Source organism: Alexandromys fortis, unplaced genomic scaffold (genome assembly GCF_014885135.2).
Source record: "Alexandromys fortis isolate MF-2015 unplaced genomic scaffold, M_Fortis_MF-2015_v1.1 scaffold_80, whole genome shotgun sequence".
Lineage (NCBI taxonomy): Eukaryota > Metazoa > Chordata > Mammalia > Rodentia > Cricetidae > Alexandromys > Alexandromys fortis.
The window spans coordinates 6,946,458-6,969,137 of NW_026068174.1; the positions used below are offsets into that span (position 1 = coordinate 6,946,458).

The 22,680-nt window shown below is 46.4% G+C and overlaps 1 protein-coding gene across 4 annotated transcripts in view; it reads left to right on the forward strand.

The window, feature by feature from the left end:
* Vps53 (VPS53 subunit of GARP complex) overlaps positions 1–22,680 on the forward strand; it is a 128,596-nt gene that overhangs the window by 83,193 nt on the left and 22,723 nt on the right. For all 4 annotated transcript variants that reach the window (XM_050128799.1, XM_050128795.1, XM_050128798.1 and 1 more), the window contains 5 exons: positions 2,537–2,631; positions 9,308–9,550; positions 10,692–10,839; positions 14,531–14,613; positions 15,059–15,137. In XM_050128799.1, the coding sequence (XP_049984756.1) occupies positions 2,537–2,631; positions 9,308–9,550; positions 10,692–10,839; positions 14,531–14,613; positions 15,059–15,137 (648 nt within the window). The remainder of the gene's footprint in view (positions 1–2,536; positions 2,632–9,307; positions 9,551–10,691; positions 10,840–14,530; positions 14,614–15,058; positions 15,138–22,680) is intronic.

Below are 22,680 nucleotides of genomic sequence, written 5' to 3' on the forward strand. Positions count from 1 at the left end.
CACCCATATAAAAGCGAGGCATGGTGTACACACCTTTAACTTCAGCACTGGGGGAGCAAAGACAGTGGATCCAGAGGCCTTACTGGCCACCCATTCTAGCTGAAATGACAAACTCAAGGTTCAGTGAGAGGTGACTCTCTCAGAAAGAAAGTGAGGTGAAGAGCAATAGAGGAAGACGTCTGAAATCAAGCTCTGCCACCCCCACACACAGGTGAACACACCCCCACACGCAGGTGAACATGCCCTCACACGCAGGTGAACACACCCCCACACGCAGGTGAACACACCCCACACAGGTGAACACACCCCCACACGCAGGTGAACACACCTCACACTCAGGTGAACATGCCCCCCCACAGGTGAACACACCTCCACACGCAGGTGAACACACCCCACACGCAGGTGAACACACATAGAACAAAGGGGTGAGAATCCCCACAGCCTTCATTCTTCGTGGCAGGTCGTCTGTGTTAAACTAGTGGAAGCTGAGAACAGCGCCTGGCACCCGAGCTCTGAGGGGAGCAGCTATGGACTGGATAAAACCCCCTGTTTTCCCAGAGGCCCTCTCATCGTCCCGCCCAGGGCCCAGCATTGGCAGTAGTTTAGTTTCCAGACGACAAGATACATAGGCACCTGGTATGGGTTTGCCTAAAGAAGGGCCAGAATTTTGAGCAGGTGTGGTGGCATGTTCCTGTAATTTCAGTATTTAGGAGGTAGAGGACTTCTGGAAAACCGTGAGACTGTCTTAGAGAACAAAACCAGAAGGGCAGTTTCTAGAAATCTGACCTCAAATTTTAAAACATGAAACTCATGGAAGGTGAAAGAAAGATGAAATTATAGGATATATGTAAAGTTGACCTTTTTTCTCCTTTTTTTTCTTTCTGTAGCCTTGGCTAGCTCAGAACTCAATAGATATCCCCCTGCATCTACCTCCCAAATGCTGGGATTAAAGGCATGAGCCATCACACCCAACAACATTTAATTTTTGTAGAAAATTACTCATTTTTAAATGTTTGGGGGTTTTATTTTTTATTTTTTGTTTTTGAGACGGACTCTCTCTGTGTAGCCCTGACTGGCTGAGAGCTTGCTCTGTAGACCAGGATAGCCTTGAACTCACAGAGATTCGCCTGGGATTAAAGCAACTACATCAGCTAAAAGACGATTTTAACCCATTACAGTGGTTTGTAAGGGACCAGATGCTAAAAAGAAGGTGGATGTATTTTTGTATATCACTGGGTGGCAGCTTTCCCAGTATTTGACAGTTATTTTTAGTCTTAATATTTTTTATTCTGTTTTTATTTATTTAGAGTGGAGGGAAGGGAGCACACACCTTGATGCTTGTCTGGAGGTCAGAGGACAGCTTGTGACAGTTGGTTCTCTTCTTCCACTGTGTGGGTTCTGTGGGTTCTTGTAGACCAGGCTGGCCTCGAGCTAAGAGATCCACCTGCCTTTGCCTCCCGAGTGCTGGGAATAGAGGCGTGTGCCACCAGCACCTGGCTTTGTTTTTGTTTTTGTTTTTTTAATATACCAATGGAGTCATATCTCTTACCCCTCCCACCTTTCTGGAATGATATCTAGTTACGGAGCCCAGGCAGACCTGAGACTCTAGCTCTGGTGCTCTGGAGGGCTGAGATAGCAGGAGCACAGCACAGTGCCCGCTCAGGCTGCTGTGCAGTGTCGTCCCTCATTAAGCCAGTTAATGGAGTGTGGCGGTAGAGCGCTGGCTGGTGTGCGGCACCTTGGGTTTGATCTCTGTAGAAAGGAGGAAAGGGCCTAAGAGTTCTGATCAGCAAGGATGTTGCAGGCATGGCTTATGTTAAATTTGAACTTCATGTCTTTGGCTCAGAGTCCTTTTGCTGACATTTGGCAGTAGACAGAGTAACACTTTTTTAAGGAGTAGAAAGTAACAGGGAGATTCTTATTTTTTAGATACTTGGAAATAAATTGGGAAGAAAATATAGCTTTTAATCATCTGCTGCCTAGTAACCTGTTCGCCAGTGGTTTTCAAGTATCAGTGTCCCCACCATAGTCTCCAGCCATGCTTTTCTAGACAAGATGCCCCCAAGCCACAGCATTGTAAGTCCAGGGAGCTCTGCAGGAGGAGCCGGTCTGACCGTGTGCCTTGGGGTTGCTGGTAGAGGAGCTAAGCACCTCGCTTTCCTGGACTGTGTAGTAGTAGCAGGAACACCACCATGAAGGAAAGATGAGAAGGTGTCTAGCAACAAGCAGAGACTACCAATACAAAATTCAGCCCGGACTTAATATTTGAGAACATCATGATGATGAGCTTCCAAATCAAAGATGCATGTAATATCAGAGTAGCAGAAAATCTTCCGGCACTCACAGCAAGTCAGAGATCTGGACAAGAGCTGCGCTGGCTCCCTGGATGGTCATGGCATGATGCAGCCCTATGTCCACAGCTCCTATGAGCTAGGAATGAACTCTGATGTTTTCTTTGAAATTGCTTAAAATCTTGCAGAGGTTGCTCAAACATGGGGTTCATGTTCATTCATATTTTTTCCTCCTCTCTTTCCAGCCAAAGAAGCCGAAAGCCCCAGACAATCCATTTCATGGCATTGTTTCCAAGTGTTTTGAGCCTCATCTCTACGTGTACATTGAGTCCCAGGACAAGTGAGTGACAAGCATTCTGCTGTTTTCTGTTTGTGTTTCTAGCCACTGATCTGTTGGGTCCTACACGAGGACAGAGCTCATTAAGAATATTGTATCTTCTGCTTGTAACTGTTTATTTTGCCTATAACTTGTTCCTTTGAGACAAGACATGTAGCCTTGAATAACTCATAGAGATATGCCTGCCTCTGCCTCCCAACTGCTGAGACTAAAGGTATATGCCACTACACTGGCATATTTTCCTCATCAATCTAAGCTGCTTGAGCTTGCTGTATAAGCCTCCATGTGGATCTGAACACCTCTCACCGCCACCCCCATCTGGGTGCTAAGCTTTTGAGCACTGAGTGTCAGGCACCCAGACATTGTAAGAAAGTCTAGTCCCTGAAGTATATACTTTCAGTTATAATTTGGCTTTTCATTGTGAGGTAATTTTGGCTGTCAAAAAAGCTTTAAAAAAAAAAAAACACAAAAATTTTCCAGTAACCTTCCCCAAGCCCATGGACATCATAATGTAAACATAATTATCAAAATCAGAAAGTAAGATTGATCATTTTTCTGGTCCAGGACCCAATAATTGCACAATTAGCTGTGCTCTCTGGAGTCTCCTTTAATCCTGCTTCCTTATTTTCTCTTAGTCTTTCTGACCTAAAGGGTTGATCGGATGTTTCAGATGCCTTGTGAGATGCCACCAGTTTCCATTTGCCTGATGCTGCCTCCCACATGCCCTCTTTTGAAACAGTTTCTATGTTGCCCAGGCTGCAACTGGGATCAAGCAAGCAATCCTCCCACCTCAGCTCTCTGACTACTGGAAATACACACACCCTATCCATTAGTGTATTGTCTTTCTGAAACCCACGTTATGAGCTAGCGTCATAGCACACATTATAATCCATCACTTAGGTGGTGAAGGTAGGACAGTTTCAAGTTCAGAGCCAGCCTGAGCTGTGATGTGACCATGTCCCCAAACAACAAAATCAAAAAAACATCCTTCTCGATGTCGGTCAGGGGCTGGTGCAGACTCTGTTGGCTAAGGTGAAGCCTGCCAACCTTCCTAAGTACTGGGATTAAAGGTATGCACCTTCACCTCTCAGCTGGTATTCTACTCTAAATAAAAAGGTTTTACTTCTTTTTTTTTCTTCCCTAAGGCAGGGCCTCCCTGGCCTCTGCCTCTTGTCTCCCGAGTGCTGGGATAAAAGGAGCATAAGGAGTATGCCACCATGCAGGCAAACGCTTTTATCCTGATTTTATATGTCATAAATTTTATATTTTATATATATAAATTTTATATATGTCATAAATTTTATGTGTGGGGGGAGAGAGAGAATATATAAACATGGCCACAAATTTTGATTTTATTCAATGGATTATCTCCCACCCATTTTTTTTATATTAGAATTAATTTATACCTTTAGAAAGATTATGTAGATTTCCCATATTTCATACCCTACACGCTCTTTAATATTAACGTTTTACATAGCCATAGCAAAGTTATCAAAACTAGCATGTGATTTGTATGATGGCAGGTTCTTATGATCCATCACTCAGGTGCTGAGACAGGAGGATCATAAGTTCCAGGCAGCCTGGGCTACATGCAAAGTCCTGTCTCAAAACCTAAACAACAAAGTCTGGAAGTTAAAAATTGATACACTACTATTACCAGTGTCCAGGCCTTACTGGGCTCCTGCCAGTTTTCCCACTATGGCCCTTTTTCTCTCTAGGATTTGTTGTTTTAATGCTCAGGTTACCTGTGATAGGACCAGTGTGAGCCTCTTGAGCTGGCCCTTCATCTTTTTATGTGCCACTATCATTTCCTGAGCATGCCCCTTTCTTTCTAGCACAGTAAAATGCACCAGGCTTATCTTTTTTTTTTTTTTTTGTTTCTCAAAACAGGGTTTCTCTGTGGTTTTGGAGCCCGTCCTGGAACTAGCTCTTGTAGACCAGGCTGGTCTCGAACTCACAAAGATCCGCCTGCCTCTGCCTCCCAAGTGCTGGGATTAAAGGCATGCGCCACCACCGCCCGGCTCACCAGGCTTATCTTGTGTTCCAAGTCCAGCCCTAGAGTTAATGCTTGCAGCCAGGCTCCCCATTTCCTCTGTATGGAGCTACTGCAGACACCAAACTCTAGAGTGACTGAGCTGAGTGCTGCTGGTGCCATTGCTCACAGGCACTCATCCGAGACAACTAGGAAACGTGTGTCTGCATGAACATTTATGCATCCACACACCACTGTACACTAAAGCCTGTGTTCATGCCAACAGCTCCATTCTAACCTAACCCCACAGGAGTTCCCATGCTGATGGCTGCTTCAATAACACAATAGTGAAAATATGCTTGGCTCCTGGCATCCTTGCTACATTTACTAGCGTCCTCCATTTCTTCATCTATGGCCCATTTCTGTTTCCTTCCAAGCCACTGCTCACCCCAGAGCCAAGTCCATAGCTCCAGGCCAATAGAAGTGAAAGGGTGCTTGTTAGTGGGTGCAGCCCTGAGAGCGCATGTGCTGAATCTGTGGGGCTCCTGGGCCACCTCCCCCCAGTGCTACTGCTAAGTTGCTTTTCAGTCTGACTTCCTATTTCTGATGCTCACTGCAGATCCATCAGCAGTACCATGCTAAGCCCAGTCTGCCATGAATGATTGTTTCTCCCCCATTGGCTTAATCCTTCCCACACTGATGCCACCCTGCAATATGCTTTACTCCTCGTGCGTTTTTAACTTAATCAGCAGAACTTCCAACAGTGTTCTCAACGTGAAGCCTCAAAAGCTCACCCAGTTCTTGGGGACAAAGCTCAAGCTGCAGAGAAGAGGCAAGAAGAAACAACATATCCATGATGCTTCTCTCAGCTAGGGAGTCAGGAATAGCAGTATGGCAAGTATCTAGATGTTTAGCGCTCCAGGGACCAGAGGTCAAAGTGTGAGGTAGTGGAACACCAGGATTCAAGTCAGCACCAATAAATCTATGACCTTTGGCAAAGGCACTAACCTTGGTTTCTTCACCTTTAAAACAATGATAATAACATCTCTGATTTAAAGCTTTTGGGAGGAATAAATGAGATTGTATTTATAACACATTTTATAAGGAGAAAAAGACCAAAATGAAAAGAGGACAAAAAGTGTGTGTTGTGCAGCATTATAGATACGAGGGCTGGAGAGTTGGCTCAGCAGTTATGTATTGGCTACACTCACATGGGGGCTTACCTCTGTCACAATAATCCCAGGGGTCCAGCACCCTCTTCTGGCCTTTTCAGGTACTGCATGCACATGCTGCACAGACATATATGCAGGCACTCATTCACATAAAATGAATAAAATCTCAAAAGAAGATAAATCTCTGAGGGGATTGCAGCGAGAATTTAGAGGAATGTTGCTGCCACACTCAAGGTTAGACATTTTTCTTTGCATCTCCATCCTCAGCCAAGTTCTTTCTCTCCCTCACATCTTCTCCCTCACGTGTTGTCTGTATTCCTTTGTTTATGGCTTCTGGGGAGACTCTCATGTAGCCCAGGCTGGCCTCACCTTGTGTAGCCGAGAATGACCTCCCAGTCCTTCTGATTCTGTGTCTCACCTCTGACTGCGTACTCTTTTTCTCTCCCTGAACCTGGTGCAGTCTTTCTCTGCAGCAGACTTTCTCTGCAGCCTGCTCTGACAGCATTTTCTCACTGTCTTGAAATATGAATATTCTAAGCATTCAGGGATTCTCAGTTCTCCACAGCCTCCTGATCAGAACTTGATCATTTGTAAACTCTTACTTGATTGTACTTACTTTGGGGTTAAAAAAAGATTCCCTTGTGGTTCCAAGTGTATAAATCATTGTGCAACAAATCCGTTTCTCCATTAATTCTGCACGAAGATCTTGCCAAAATGTCTGGAAGCAGTGATAACCTTTTTGAAGTTAAATTTACAGCCCTCGAGCCTTGCATACAGTGAGTGTGTGGTTAGTATTTGGTTGGGCAGTGACCCCACAGGTTCCCACTGGGGCACCGTCTGCTCCTCCTCTGCGAAGCTCACTATCTCGTGTCTTACAACGCATGGGTGCACGTGATGCAGAGGATGGAGAAGAGAGCACAGGGAAGCGTCCTCACCAGGCTCCTTTCTCGTCTGCAATGGAGAACAATGTCAAAAGTAACTTGGTAGAGCCTTAGAGGGTTTTTTGTGAACAATTTCTCTATGCTGTGTGGTCATAATCAACTGTGATCTTACTATCAGGTTGACTCTGAAATAGGAAGTGGGTGTGGATAGTGATGGTGCTAAGGGACGATGAGCAGTTAATACATCACTGCAGAATCCCACCTGCTGCAGTCGGCAGCGTCTGTGTGCAGATTAGACTCCTCAGCAGACTCTAGTGCATTCTTACCCACATTTTACCTCCTCCTCCATTGCCCCAGTCCCTGTCCATCTCTGCTTCTTCCCCACTTTGTTCCCATCTCTAGGAACAGAAGCGGAGGATGATCAACTAAGCATGCATTGAGTACTGACATGAGGGTTAGCCTGACACACCAGCCTGCACAGAAGGCTGAGGGCGCATGAACAAATACACCCCCAAAGGGAGACCTAGTAGTGGACACAGAGGATGAGGCCTTCCTGCTATAATGCTGTAGCTGTCTCTACACCAGGTGCCTGGAGTACTGTCCCCAGCACATCACACACCATGATGAAGTGTTAACTCAAGTCACACATACATGTCATTCCAGCCCTGGGGAGACTGAGGCAAGGTGTTCACAAGTTTCAACTCTACCTGGAAAAAAAAATAGTAAGACCCAGTTGTATAGCATACACTATAATCCAACACTCAGGAGGCTAATACAAAAAGAAAGTCATAAGTTCAAAGACAGCCTGGGCTATAGAGTAGACCCCTTCTCAAAATAGGTAGACAAACCAAAAACAAATCATGTAGCAGTGAGTGGCTGGTGATGACAGTTCCAGTTGAGGGAGCAGGTATTAGTTTGAGTTGTGCAGTGAAGCCTGGGACTAGGAATCAAGAGGAAGGTGCTTTGGCCAGGAGGTAACAGGTAAAGGCCAAAAAAAGGGGGCCACAGAGTGACTGGCCTAGGCACCTGGCTGGCACAGAGGCCTGCCCTGCAGGAGAGTTGTGAAGGTCCATGGGAAAGTAGGGCAAGAAGAGTTTGTGCGGAGTGGGGGAGGTGGCCAGGACTTCCCAAGGTCAACAAAAGAGGCCCTTCTTACCATAGGCAGAGACCTCGCCTGGGTGAAGCAGCCACATCTGGATGTCATAAACTTCGACTAACAAAAGCATTGGAGTAAATGTCAATTGTTTCCTACCCCTGCTAATCAATGCTGTGTGTGGTTCTTGCCTTTTTCTTCTTATTGTATAAATATAGTTTTAAAACACAGCTGGATTCTTATAGCCTTAGCCAGCAAGTTAACAAGGTGCTGCATGTCAAGAATGGGGCCTCCCATTGTCCACACAGCACAGCTGTGCAGACGACAGTGGTTATGGCCCTGCTAGATTCCAGTTCCCGGTGACTCAGGGTGACTGGGGCAAACTGAGGGATGTTTGCCTGGGAAAGTGGAGACAGACCACAGCCGCCATCTCCACCATGACCAGGCCTAGAGCTGTTCCCAGCCACTCTTGTTCCAAGATATTTTTGCATCTCTGATTCTGAAAGTTATAAGAAAAAACCTGTTCTTCTTAAGGAAGGCATTTGGTCTTTAAACAACATCTTTATTCAGGCATTTGTCCTTGGACACATTTAGGTTCACAAACTCACTAAAGTTATTAGAATTTATGAGATTATCAAGGTTTCTCTCTATATGATAAACATATGAAGTATTAGCCTTTATATCAATAATCGTGTAAAGTATGAAAGGAAATAACATTTAAAAAAATAAATAAGTTCTATGAAACAGCCCGATAAATGCTAAGTTTCTCACATAGGAAGGATTCTTTCTCAAAAGACTAAAAACAAGCTCTGAGTTAGACCACGCTTTTCTTCTCACTTTTCTTGCTATTGTGAGAAGATATTTAACAGAAACACCCTAGGAAGGAAGGACTTGTTTGGACTCAAGGATTCTGGGACTTCCAACCATCATGGCAGGCAATGTCCACATCTTTGCTGCCATCAGAACCTTTGTAGAGGCTGGTGAAAAGCATGACGCTTGGGTCCAGGCTGCTGGGGTTTGCATCCTGGTTCCCATGCTTGTCCTGGACAAGGTGCTTAACTTTTCTGCACCTGGCTTTTGGAGAAGGGGGAATATAAAATTGGTGCCTCTGAAGGTTACTGTTGGAAACTTGATTATTTGATATTAACATGACATGATTGATTATACAGCACAGCCATGACTGCTGGGCCACCACAGTGTTTAGGAAGTGGTCACCGTCGTTAGTGTTTAGGGCTGTCGTGTGGGAAAGGCTGCTGGTGCTCAGCATTCTGGGGTGGACAGTGTCAGGTGTCGATTTTCTCACCTAGAGGAGCAGGAGTGCTCTGTCTCTCAGGGGACCTGGGGTCAGACATGCTGATGAGATAGATGCCTTGGAACAAAGCAGGGTACAAATGTCAGACGTTATTGCTGCCATTTCTTTTAAGCAGGGAGGTGAGTAGCGACATGGATAAAATGCACCCACTTGTAAGTGTGAGTAGCACTTGTGGGAAGTGCTTATGTCCACTGCAGACAGCACCCCTGCCTGATCTCTCCGTGTGAAACAGCATTTCTGCTCTTCCAGAAACCTCAGCGAGCTGATAGACCGGTTTGTAACAGACTTCAAAGCCCAGGGTCCACCGAAACCGAACACTGACGAAGGGGGTGCTGTACTCCCCAGCTGTGCTGACCTCTTTGTCTACTACAAGAAGTGCATGGTGCAGTGCTCACAGCTCAGCACAGGCGAGCCCATGATCGCCCTGACTACCATATTCCAGAAGTACCTCCGAGAATACGCCTGGAAAATCCTCTCTGGCAATCTGCCTAAGTGAGTCCTTTTCCCCTCACTCTCAGCAGGCAAGCGAGACTCTAACATCCCTAAATATGGGAATCTTTAAGGAAAGCCACCCTGGGCTTGTTTACTGAGCCACTAAGAATGTCGAGGAGGAAAACACTCCTTCTGGGCTCCCAGGGGCCTGACGCACTGCTGTCTTCTTTAATGACAGTCCACAGCTGACCATGACTGTCAGCAGGCGTGTTCCCTGTCCACCAGTGAAGGTCACAGTGCATCACTGAGTTGGGCCTATTATATGCATGAACACATGCACATGGGCTCAACACAGAAAGAATATTACTCAATAGAGAGGAGTGTCGCTCTAGCCTGCTCAGTGTGTCCATGCCTTGAGTTCCAGATGGACAAGCCCCCCCCCATTATCTCCACAGCCTCTGATGCTGTGTGCAGTCTTATGTTTAAAAATAGGGATGGATTGGGGCTGAGGAGAAGGCTGAGTGGGTAAAGTGTCTCCTTCACAAGCATGAGGACCCGAGTTCAGATCCCCAGGACGCACATGAAAGCTGGATTTTACAACACCCACTTGTAATCATTAAACTAGGAGTCCAGGGCCTCAACGGCAGCAGGTCAGGCCAACTCTGGCGAGCTCCAAGTTTAATGAGAGGTCGTATCCCAAAACGAGACACAGAAAGATAGAGGAGTACACCCACTGTCCACCTTTGCTCCCAGCCGGTGTGCACGGACACACGTGTGTACTGTCTGACTGTCTTCCTCTGCTTGTTCACATATGAGCTGCTCCACATGTACACGTCTCACCTGAGAAAGATGGGTGGGAAGCAGCTTTCGTGCTGCAGATGCCCCCCCACCCCTGATAGCTGCACTCAGAGAATCTCAACAAGGCACTGGGCTGAACAGCGTCCTTGGTGAGAATGGGGCCATCCCAGGTGAGGACTGCTCACCACCGCCTTTCTCTTGGCGTGTCTCTTCCTGTTCCTGTGGTGAGAGGGTCTTAACAGATGACAGTCAAGGTAAGGGCTGGAGCAGAGGGGCCCATTGTATGTCGATTCATTTGTACTGTAGCCAGCCTTTCCTCCCCTTTCTTCTTTGCCATAAAATACACAGCTTCAGGAAGTGAATTAGCAGCTGCAGCCTGACTAGTTCCTGTCCTTTTCCTCAGGACCAACAGCAGCAGTGGGGGGCTGACCATCAGCAGCCTCCTCAAAGAGAAGGAGGGCTCCGAAGTGGCCAGGTTCACTCTGGAGGAGCTCTGCCTCATCTGCAGCATCCTCAGCACAGCCGAGTACTGTCTGGCCACCACCCAGCAGGTGAGCCCCCAGCTGAGCAGGCTGCCTTCCTGGAGCTCTCAGCTGGACCTGGAACTGGTGGAGAGCGCCACTAAGCTCCACTGAATTGACCTGCAGCAGGCCGGTTGACCTCACAGGAAGACAATCACCATGTAGTCAGAGATGCCCCGGCAGCCATCTAGCAGGAGAAGTATGGCCAGCCCACACCCTCAAGTTATGTAAGCCACCAGCCAGGCAGGACCTCTTAAAAGTAGGTCAGTAGTGCAGTGTCCATAATGAGAAGAGAGCAATAAACTCCTTTGGTGGGTGAGTTTCCCAGTGGCTCCATTCTTAGCGTGTTAATAAGCAAAGTCCTTCAGGATTTTATGTGTCTCCTGACATTTTCTAGTGTTCTCTGTCCACCGTAACAACCAATGTTTGAGATGTAGCCTGTGAAGCAGAAAGGGTGGGGCCTCTGCTGGAGCCGCTGGAGGCTGTTTACCAGCTTGCAGGAGGAGGAGCAACTGGCCACTCAGCCTGCCATAGGATTAGAGACTCTTTTTTCCCCCATTTGACCAGGGGTCCCCCTGAGGCTAAGAGCAAGAAAGTGACCATGGAGAGAGATTCTTGCTCTTCCTGATGTTGATGCTTATTTCCTAAGCATTTAAGAAGTCAGTCACAAGGGACAGTTCAGACATGACAGCTTGGACCCCTATGTGCCAGGGTGTGAACACAGGAAGTGTCCAGCTGCTTCCTTGAGAGTCAGAAAACTGGGCCCAGATGCCAAGACCAAGGCTGTAGTAGCACGCTCTGCTTTGGGGCATGGTCACATATACATACTTGAGGACCACTTTGGCCTTGGAGCCAGAAGTACATGCATGCACACGCACGAACACACACACACACACACACACACACACACACACACCTCATCCCGAACATAGGCATTTAAAGTGTGTGAGAAAGACATATAATGTTTCTGTGATTGAGACAAGGTCTCAGTGTGTAGACCAGGCTGGTCTAGAACTCAGAGAGACCCATCTGCCTTTGCTTCCCAGTGCTGGGATTAAAGGCATGTGCCACCATGCCAGACTTTTAATACAGAATCTTAAAAGTAAAGTGACCAAAGTAGCATAAAACAAAACACGGCACTTAGGACTCCTTTAAAACCTGGCCCACATTCTCAGCTGTGTCTGTCTCACTTTCTTCTTAAGCACTTTGCTTAAAATACGTAATAAATTCTCTTCATAAGCATACACACACCAAACCGGCAGCTTGAGTTATTTTATAAACATAGTTTTGTATGCAGTTAACTTAGTTCACTTGTACATCCTCTTGTTAGTGTTAGTGTCTTAGCATTCTCCTGTTACTAAACTATTTTTATTATTATTACTTATGGTTATATAATATTCCATTAAAGGATTAGTAGATATTTAATAATAGCCCTGGTATTTATTTATACTGCTTTAAAGTTTTGCTGCTTTAAATAATCTTACAAAATCATCCTTCTGAATATAGCATCTTACAAGTTTTATATTGTGTTTCTAGAACAGATTCTTAGGTATTTTAGAAGTATGAATAAATCAAAGAACATTTTGATGACTTGTATAGCCATTTTTTTAATTTAATGAAAATCATCTTACTGATTATAAAAGCATATGCATTCTTAGTCACCTATGAGATGTCTGAATGCCGTGTTCCTTTAGAAGAAGCAGAGATTCCTGGAGAAGTGCTTAGTTCCAGGGTGAGGGGGTAGGGTGGCTAGGGATGCAACACAGTTGGTCCAGGCCTTGCCTAGCGTGTGTGCAGCCCTGGCTTTCATCCCTCGCTCCACATAAACTGGGTGTGGTGGTGCACACTTGAATTGAAATCCCCGTCTTTGGGAGTGGAAGAGGAGACTCGGAAGTTCAGGGTCTCCCTGAGCTTCAAGCGCACTTCACTAGACACTTCCCATAGCAGGCGCTTCCACGGGTCACGGCATAGTGAGGACAGGCGTCTGTCTCTCAGGAGACTCAGACTGATGGAAAGCAGAAAGCAAGCAGGCAAGCCAGGGTTTCACTGCCATTTTGTGTTAAGTGGGGGAGAAGAAGAAGCAGATGCCAAGAGAGGAGTTGGAAGGGCAAGGAAATGGGAGTCTGGTCAGGAGGATGAGCAGGGGCATTTTAGAGGGAGGACGTATGGAGTGTGAAGGCCCTGAGAGACAAAGACCCTGAAACTGCAAATGCCATAGGCAAGGCAGGAGTAGCAAAATGAAACCAGAAAGGTAGACAAGACCCATGTCGTGCTTAAAGTTAGCATTTATCTGTAATGAAATGGTAGGGCCACTGGAGCATGCCGTGCTGTCTCGTCCTCCCTCACCGGTGTCTGTGTAGACTGCTCCCTGGTTTCCAGTAATAAAAACCCCTTCTGGATAGAACTTTACAGATACAGGATCTGACCCTTTGAGTTCTTTGAATGGCCCCTCACCCCTTTAAACAGCCTGGCACAAAGCAGGTTCCGTAAGTGGTGGTGGAATTAATGCTGCCTAGAGTCCTTGCATAGCTCTGCAAGGACTCATGATTATTCTCATGATTTCAAAAAAATACATTCCTAAATGAAATTACCAGAAGCAGTTTATAAATTGCCTTCTAAAAAGGTCACCCTCATTTGCACACATTTTAAGAATAATTTTGTTTTTAAGTTTTTTAATACGTGTGTGTGTGCATGCCTATGTGATTTATGTGCACTACATTTGTCCAGTGCCCATGAAGGTCAGAAGAGGGTGATGGATTCCCTTAAGCCATAGTTACAGGTTGTGGTGAGCCACCGTGCAGGTGCAGGGAACTGAACCATCTGTCCGGTCCTCTACGAGCACCTACATTTTAATGTAGCGCATTCATCTTAGACTGAGTGTGATTGATTTATCAATTCCCAGGGCATGTTTAGGTCCTTCCAGACCCTGGCCAATTGTCTTTTTCTCCAAGACTCAGGAGTATGTCAGTGATCCTACCCTGTGCCCTAAGCTGACCAAGGTGAAGCTGTATTTCCAATCCACCGCTTGAGACATCTGGGACCTTGGCAAGCTAGTGACCACAGAAACACTTGGCAAAGGTTCGCTGATTTTACTGTCACTCAGAGTAGAAGTTCCTGACACTAGTGAGTGAGACTAAGGCTCATGGGGCACTCAGGGAGACCATACTTGTTAGTTCTCACAGACACAACAAAGGCAGAAAAGGTGATGGCAGTCTGGCACTATGGGGAGGAGCCCAGTGCTCCTGCCTGGGAGGTCATGAGCAGAGGCTTCCTGCATGCTAGCGGCCGGCCGGGAAGCAGTGCTTTCCTGTAACTTTGAAAAGCCCTCACTCACCCAGCTTCCGAGATCTAGACTCCATCTCATGAAGGCGTCACAGCCTCCAGAATAGCACCACCACTAGGAGCGAACACTCCAAGCATGAGCCTGTGGAGGACGAACCTCATGATCTATTGCTATGTGGTTAGAAGTAAGCCCAGTGTACTGCCTAAGGGGCTGGGTCCTCGGAAGCTGATTTTGGCTCTACCACCTGCTGGGAGGGCTACTGCAGTCCTCGTCTGTGAAGTGAGGGTGGTGGGACTTCCCTCACACCCTGATGAGAAGGAAATGTGTCTCATGTTGTGTCTGGACCTGTCTGGCTCATCCCCTTTGAGCCTCAGTTAGTGTATGGAACACCTTTGTATAATCATTAAACATGCTTCTGCTTTATCGCTTTCCTAACAGCTAGAAGAAAAACTCAAAGAAAAAGTGGATGTGAGTCTGACTGAACGAATTAATCTCACTGGAGAAATGGACACATTCAGCACGTACGTACCTTCCAGGAGCTTACTCCAGGCCAACCTTCCTTTTCCAAAGGCGGTGTGTGCTTTAGTCCCTACAGAATCTAAGCGTTCCCCAGGCATTCTCTACCAGCCGTGAGGAGCAGTACCCTGATCTCCCTCCTCTTCCTCCTCCTCATTCTACTTAAATAAGTTTTTAACACAGATGCTTTTGGAGGAGACCTTGAAGATACTCTGGGGTTAGCAATTATGGGAGTAGCCATGGAAGTTTGGGTTTTAACTGGATAAGACACACACAAATAAGAACAGGACAAAAAGAGCCAGTTCTTCATTGTCAGTGATTAAAACCCAAGATTTCATAAAGAAATGACAAATTTCAGTTTTGCACACAAGCCAAAAGCACCTGAAGAGGCCCATAGCCACCATCCCGTCCCTTTCTGGAGCAGTGACCGCAGCGTCTCTTTCTTTGCAGTGTCATCTCCAGCAGCATCCAGTTGTTGGTTCAGGATCTGGATGCAGCCTGCGACCCTGCCCTGATTGCCATGAGCAAGGTGAGGTCGTAGGAGCTGGCGTCCTACCAGAGTGACGATGTGCCATTCCTTATGTGTTTCCGACCCTGCTTAGTGTCAGCTGAGGGGATGGGGAGACCTCCCAGAGTTCCCGCTAGGCACCTGGGGCTGTTGCTGACCCTTCTGAGGGGTGGGGATGGGGTGAGTCTGAAGGGGATGGGTTCTTGGGTCAGCATCTAGCTCCTGCTGAAACCTGTCCGTACTCTTGCTGGATAAGCAGTTTGCTGAGCTCTGCAGTGCTGACTCTTGACTCTTTGCTTCATCCTGCCCACTGAGAGGTTCTGGCTTTTCCTGAGCTTTGGCGATTAGATTAATTTGATCACATAGTGGGCTCTGGTTTTAATGTACCCTCAGACCTATGGCCCTTTCATGCTCACCACGTACTGCTTTTTGGGGTTTTGTTTGCCCGTCTTTTCTTCCCCAGAGTGTAGATTCCTGAGGAACGTGATGGCTCTGTGTATAACCTCAGGATTTAGAAGGCTGAGGCAAGAGGATTTCAAGTTCAAGGCCTGCCTGTACTACACAGGAAGACCCTGTCTCAACAAAGAACAAGAGTATCCCCTACATGTCTAGACCATATTGGAGCCTTTATGTTTATTGATTAAATAGAAAGTAGGCAGTTCTTTGTTGACTTTTAAGCCCAGCAAGCCTTGTAGAGCAAGGGATAACAAACCATAGCCTGCAGCCAAATGTGGCCCACCACTTGTTCCTGCAAGTCTTAGTGGAACATAGCCATGTTTGTCCCCTTATGCACCCTCTATGGCTGTCTCTGTGCTGTGACTAGAAATTAGTGGTTAGAAAGAGACCTTATAGCCCACAAGGCAAAAACACTGACTAGCTGACCCTGTTCAGAAAAAGCTTGCCAACATTTATCTAGTCATGGGCTCCTGGAAGACTCACTTGTCTGGGGAAAACTAGGCAGGATTTATGACAGAGGGCAGTGGGAGGAACCTTGACACTGGGGTCAGACAGCCCTGCATTCTCTGGTTTCTTCTGAGAGCACTGCACACATGACTTAGCCTGTGCAGGCCCGTCTCCTCTATGTGAAATGCATCTGGCTGGCTGCCTCCCAGAGCTGTGAGACTGGACAGCAATGAGTGCCTGGTGGTGCCAGTCAAGTGCTCAGAAAGCCTTGGTTCCTCCCTCTTGACAAGAGGAATGCCGTGCCTCAGGAAGCAGACATTTGGTCTGAGTTTGGTTTTATAGTAGATTATAACTATTTAACAAAGCTAGGATTAAAACCAAAACTTTGGCTTTAGGGTTTAAGGAGTGAAGTAGGAAGTTATGAAGCAGCTGATGATCCAAAGCTCCTGTTCCCAAGGCCAGTCCTGTGCCCAGCCGGGATCCCCAGCCACACACTGTAAGCAGGCAGCTGGAGGCTAGGCTGTTCTCTTAAAGAAGCAGGCTGTGAGGATTCGTTTCCTGGGCTCTGGCTAGTCCCTCACTGCTGGCAAACACTCTACGCATCCTGAGTTTGATCCGTTCCAGCTGCCATCTCCTGAACTGCCACACACCGCAGCCTGGAACGCAGCTGCCAAAAGATTTTCACACTGACCAAAGGAAGAGTGGAATCTTTTTTTTTTTTCCTCAGTAAAATAACACATGGAATGGGTTTAACACTGCAGGTGTTGCTTATATGAACTGTCAGTTCATTAGGCAGACTGCCCTCAAGTTCCCCTTCCTCACCATCCATTTCTCCCTAGATGCACACCAGCAAATATAGCCAGACCTCCAGAATCTTGTGTTTATATCATAGGAAAATCCTAGGTTTGGGAGCATAGCAGTTGGAAGGCCATTCCTTTTTGTCAGAGTCTTCTGGAGTTCTAGTAAAATGAGATCCATGTGATTAAACATGGCAGTGGTCGCGGGCTACCTCGGTATGCACTCCTGTTTCATGGAGTTTCTTCTAGAATTTCTCCAAACCTTTGTGATGGTGATTATTTCTCCCTCTGATTCCATCATTGTTTGCTGCTGGCTGACTAGTCCAGCTTGGACTCTGCCTAGCACAAGTCTGGGAAAGGCCTAGGCATTGTCTCCAGGTGTTTCATCTGGTGGGCGGAGGCAGGAGATGTGGGCAGAGTGTGCAGAGAACTGTGGTGGGGGTGAGAGGAGAAAGGCAGAATCCAGCAGTCAGCATGAGAAACCGACGGGGGATGTGACCTGGTCCGGTTCTCCTGAGGGAGTGTGTGATGAGGAGGCTGTTCCCAACAGGACTGCAGTGGGAAGCAAAGCTTCTTAAGTTAGGAAAGTCGTTTTTGTCAAAAATTACCAATCCCACTCACTGCCCTACGAAGTTGCAGAATACTCTGGATTCAAGCAAGGCTGTTTTCAAGTTTATGCTGTGTGGGAGAAAACTCAAAATAACAGTCGAATAAATAGATGTATTTCATAAATAGTGAGGACAGTGTGGAGTGGGCTTCCGGTAGCGGAACCCAGGGCTGGCTCTGAGGAGAGGGACTGAAGCTCCTTGACAAGGTGGCTGGAGCCCAGCAGCTCCATTGTCCTGGGAGGCCAAAGCAAGCTCTAGATCCTCCTTAGTTGCCATATTTCCTGTCAGTACCTCGGATCTCTTGACTGCACAGTTGGTACTGCTCCTGTGCAAACACCGTGCACCCCAGGTCCCAGCCGGTCCCACTAGCCTGAGTGTGCTCTGCCTTCTGGTGGTTTCCTTGCCCTCCCTCCCTCTGACCTTTTTGTGTAGAATTCTCTTCCCATCGTGGTCTATCAAAAAAAAAAAAAAGTGCGACCTTTTTAAGAGCGAGCTTGATTATCTGTCCCCCTTGTAAAAGTTACAGTGTAATTCCTGTCTTAGTTAAGAATTCTGTTGACTATCTGTCCCCCTTGTAAAAGTTACGGTAATTCCTGTCTTAGTTAAGGTTTCTGTTGACTATCTGTCCCCCATGTAAAGTTACGGTGTAATCCTGTCATACTCCATTACCGAAGGAAGTCAGGACAGGAACTCAAGGTAGGAACCTAGAATCAGGTTGACAAAAACAAAACAAACCAACAACAACAACAAAAAAAAAACCCTAACCAGAACAAATCCCAGAGCACAGTTCACTCCTTAAAGTGTCCATTTTAAAGCAATGCTAGGGCTTGAACTCAAGACTTTGCAGAGGCCAAGCCTCTAGTTCATTCCTTTTAATGACTGAGTGATATTCCATTATTTCCTTGTTAGAGTTATTTCCAGCTAGTGTGAACAATGATGTAAACATCTGAGTGTATGTTCTCAGTTCTCTTCCGTGCACACCTAGGAGAGGAAGTGCTCCCGGCCCTGCCTCATGGTTTCCCACGTCTGCCAATTTGACATTCCCACCAGCACAGTATAAGCTCCTAATCTTCCCACATTTCCACCAGTATTTACTTTGCATTTATTAAAATCATGGCCATCCTTGTAGGTATGAAGAAGTACCTCCTTGTGGCCTCACTGCATTTCCCTGATGACTGAGATAAAGGGACAATAGGGATCTCTTTGGGGTTGGCAATCTGAGTGTCCTCCTTAAAGAAATATTAACTGAACTGTCACCATTATAAACTTGGGTTTTCTGTTACTGAGTTATAGAAGTTCTTCATCTTCTCTTTCTCTTTTATTTTTTAGTGTTTTGCTTTTGATTTTCTTTTTTCTTTTTTTTTTGGGGGGGTTGGGGGTTTTTGTTTTGTTTTTTCAAGACAGGGTTTCCCTGTGTATCCCTGGCTGTCCTGGAACTTACTCTGTAGATCAGGCTGGCCTCAAACTCAGATCCACCTGCCTCCGCATCCTGAGTGCTGGCATTCAAGGTGTGTGTTAGCTCAGGGTAGTGTCAATCTATCTATCCCGCTGCTGCAGCCTCCCAAGTGATGAAAGTTCCTTTTAGAGCCTATAGCAGCTCTGTGTTGTGTTCACTCATTCTGGGGACTGACTTTTCATTCCTGAATAATGTGTCCTTATATCACTGAAGTCTAATTTATCATCTTTGTTCTTGTTCTTATGCTCTTAGTGTCATAACAAGGATAGATTCCCTAAGGACAAATCAGCTTTATAGGTTAGGCTCTTATGTCCAAGTCTTCAATCCAGTTAGAGTTAATTCTGCGTGTGGTGTGAGGTGAGCACTCACTGCATCCCTCTGCATGCAGATATCCAGCTTTCCCACCCGTGTGCTCAAGAGACAGTTTCCCTTATTGGGTGCTCTTGTTACTCTCTGCAAAAATCCTAAGAGAGGGCCGGGCGGTGGTGGCGCATGCCTTTAATCCCAGCACTCGGGAGGCAGAGGCAGGCGGATCTCTGTGAGTTCAAGACCAGCCTGGTCTACAGAGCTAGTTCCATCTAGGACAGGCTCCAAAACCACAGAGAAACCCTGTCTCGAAAAACCAAAAAAAAAAAAATCCTAAGAGAGGCTGGAGTGGTGGCTCAGCAGTTAAGCACTTACTGCTCTTGGTTTCTAGAACCCCACTGGGGGCTTACAACCACCTGTAACTCTAGCTCCAGGCACCAGGCACACATGCAGTACACATATATGCAAGCAGGACTTGCATACACATAAAATATAAGTGCATCTTTTTAAAAAATGAGAATAAGCCAGGTGGTTGCTACACGCCTTTAATCCCAGCACTCAGGAGGCAGAGGCAGGTGGATCTCTGAATATGAGGCCAGTCTGGTCTACAAAACAGTTCCAGGACAGCCAGAACTGTTACTGTTACTGGAAGGGAAAAACAGAGAGAACTGGGAAGCAGTTCAACGTAGATGCATGGGTTTTTGCAGACTTGGTTAAGCCTGTCCTTGTGCCCTGTTTGGGTTCTGAGCTTGCTAAAGTGATTTTAGAGTAGGTTGCTGCAGGTCCCCCAGCTTTGTTCTTTCTTGACATTGTGTTAGTTATTCTGAGTCCCTTACCATCTCACCATTTCTTATCTTGGCCAGAAAATGTTTTTCTCCCTCAAAATACTCTAGTACCAAACTCCCTCTCTATTACACAGTTCTTTTCTAATCTCCATCTTCCTCTTAATCTTTGAACACCTCGAGGTCTGTGTCTTGTCTCTTGTAGAATGCCATGCATAGGCCAGACCTTGCTCTAGAGCAGTGCACTGCAGTGACCTCAAAGGCAAAGAAGGGGGGAACCAGAAATAAGGACCAAAGATTCCCATTTGACCAAAGGATGTGGAGAAGTGGAGATGATACTGGGATGACTGAGCTGCGTGGAGCAGGAGGTTGTATATCTCTGTGGAGGTGGCAGATCACAAGCCCCCTGTTCACTCCAGCTGAGAATGAGGCCTGGGTTCTTCCCCCATGCTTAAATAGCTCAGCCCCCTCAGCGCAAGTGACTGGGAATGGTCAGAATTGGGAACACACTTTCACCCTGGCTTTCACACTGCTTCTGGGTAGGTGAGAAAGTACAGAGTGACCAGGTCAGCAGAAATCTTACAGGTGGTAATCCCAGCACTGCAAAGGCTGAGCCAGGTATCAAGTTCCAGGCCAGCCTGGCCTATTAATGAGACTCTCAACGATGATGGATGGGTTGGGTGGATGGATTGATGGATGGATGGATGGATGGATGGATGGATGGATGGATGGATGGTAGCTGAAGTAACATACATAGTGAGTATGTGCCAGGCTCTGGCTTATCCTTGGTCATGAGTGCACCAGGCATTCAAACTCCTTTTAGATCCTTATCCAGCTTTTCATAGGGATGACTATCCTATAAAACAAGATACTTGTTGAGTAGCCAGACCAAGTGTTTAAGTATGGCTGTATTCTCTCCTGGAAATGGCGGAACTGTCCTGGCCTGCTCATCATCTGTTTGTTTTTCATATTACGCCCAACATGCATGGCTCTTCAAAGCTGTTCCATGACCAGAAATCACCATGATCAAGATGCATCTTTCTTTCTCATGAAAAATAGGAAACCATCCTCTGATTCTTAGGAAGGGGTTATTTGGGGAGTTTGGGTGGAAACATGAGAAGTTTGTCCTCTAGCTGTAAATTCCACAGATTCTTAGGAACCAGTATGTCCAATTATAGTCTTCCAACTAGAAGTGAGATAATCTGCCTCCTTAAAAGGGTGCCCTCTTTACTGGTTTTTGAGGGTTTTTTCCAGAACTGATCACTGGGTTGAAAGAATTGAAGTTTCTATCCAAGGTCAAACACACTTAGCTTTTCCTGTTAATACTAATTTTAGAAAAAGCAAGGAAAAAATAGAGTAAGTTCAATTTCCTTCTAGTCCGGCGTGTATCTTCTATTAGGTTTCAGAATTGTGACCATGCACTGATTTAGGAAACTGAAGACAGTTTGAGGCAGCTAGCACCGGCCTCAGATCTGCTCCCATTCTCCTCATTAAAATGTATCCTGTGTCAGCAGGCCTACAGAGCATGGCCACCAGGACCCTCCCGACTTACTTTCCACATATGACCAAGATGCATCTTCCTTTTCATGAAAAATATTTTTATTATGATGAAGGCAGATAACCCTCATTATTATTAGAAAATACAGATTTATTTATTTATTCATTCATTCACTTATTTTGAGGTGAGGTCTCATGTAGCTCAGGCTGTCCTGGAACTCACTGTGTAGATCAGGCTGGCCTCTTATGTCACAGAGATCCGCCTGCCTCTGCCTCCCAAGTGCACCACCACACCTGACACTTATTTTTATTTATTTTGATTGATATATGTATGAGTGTGTATGTGCGTGTGTGTGTGTGTGTGTGAGTGAGAGAGAGTGAGAGAGAGAGAGAGAGAGAGAGAGAGAGAGAGAGAGAGAGAGAGAGAGAGAGAGAGAGAGAGAGAGAGAGAGAGAGAGAGCGCATTACACGTGGAGGCCAGAGTCACTGGATCCTTTTGGAACTAGGTTATGTGCGGTTGTGAGCTGGCCAACCTGAGTACTGGAAACTGGCCGTGGGTCCTCAGGAAGGAAGAGCAGTGCATACCCTTAACTCCTGAGCCACCTCTCCAGCCCCCCACCCCCGATATTTAAAAGAAGACGGTAATCACCTGTAAATACAATAATCAGATTTGTTCCCTTTTTTATGCTAATATGTTTATAAATAAATAAATAGAAAGATGGCCCAGCAGTTAAAGGAGCTTGCTGCCAAGCCCAAGGGCTGAAGTTTGATCCTTGGGACTCACATAGTCGAAAGTGAGTTGCAAGTTGTCCTCAGACCTCTACACATATGCAGTGGCACAAACACTCACACACAGCACACAAATAGGCGGTGGTGCAACCTTTAATCCCAGCACTTGAGAGGCAGAAGCAGGTGGATCTCGTGAGTTCCAGGCCAGCTTGGTCTACCTATCAATCTCCAAACCAGCAAGGGCTGCACAGAGAAACCCTGTCTCAGCTTCCGAAAAAAAAGTTGTATTATAGCTGAGTGGTAGAGCAATGATTGCCTAACCAATATGACACCCCAAGTTCTAGTCCTAGTACCACTCAAACCAAAAACCATGAAAAGTTCTATAAGGCCACCCCCATCCCAGTCTGGTGTGGTGTCACCACTGGGAAGTGTGTACCAGCACGTGGGAGGTGGAAGCAGGAAGATCAGGAGTGCACAGTCATCCTC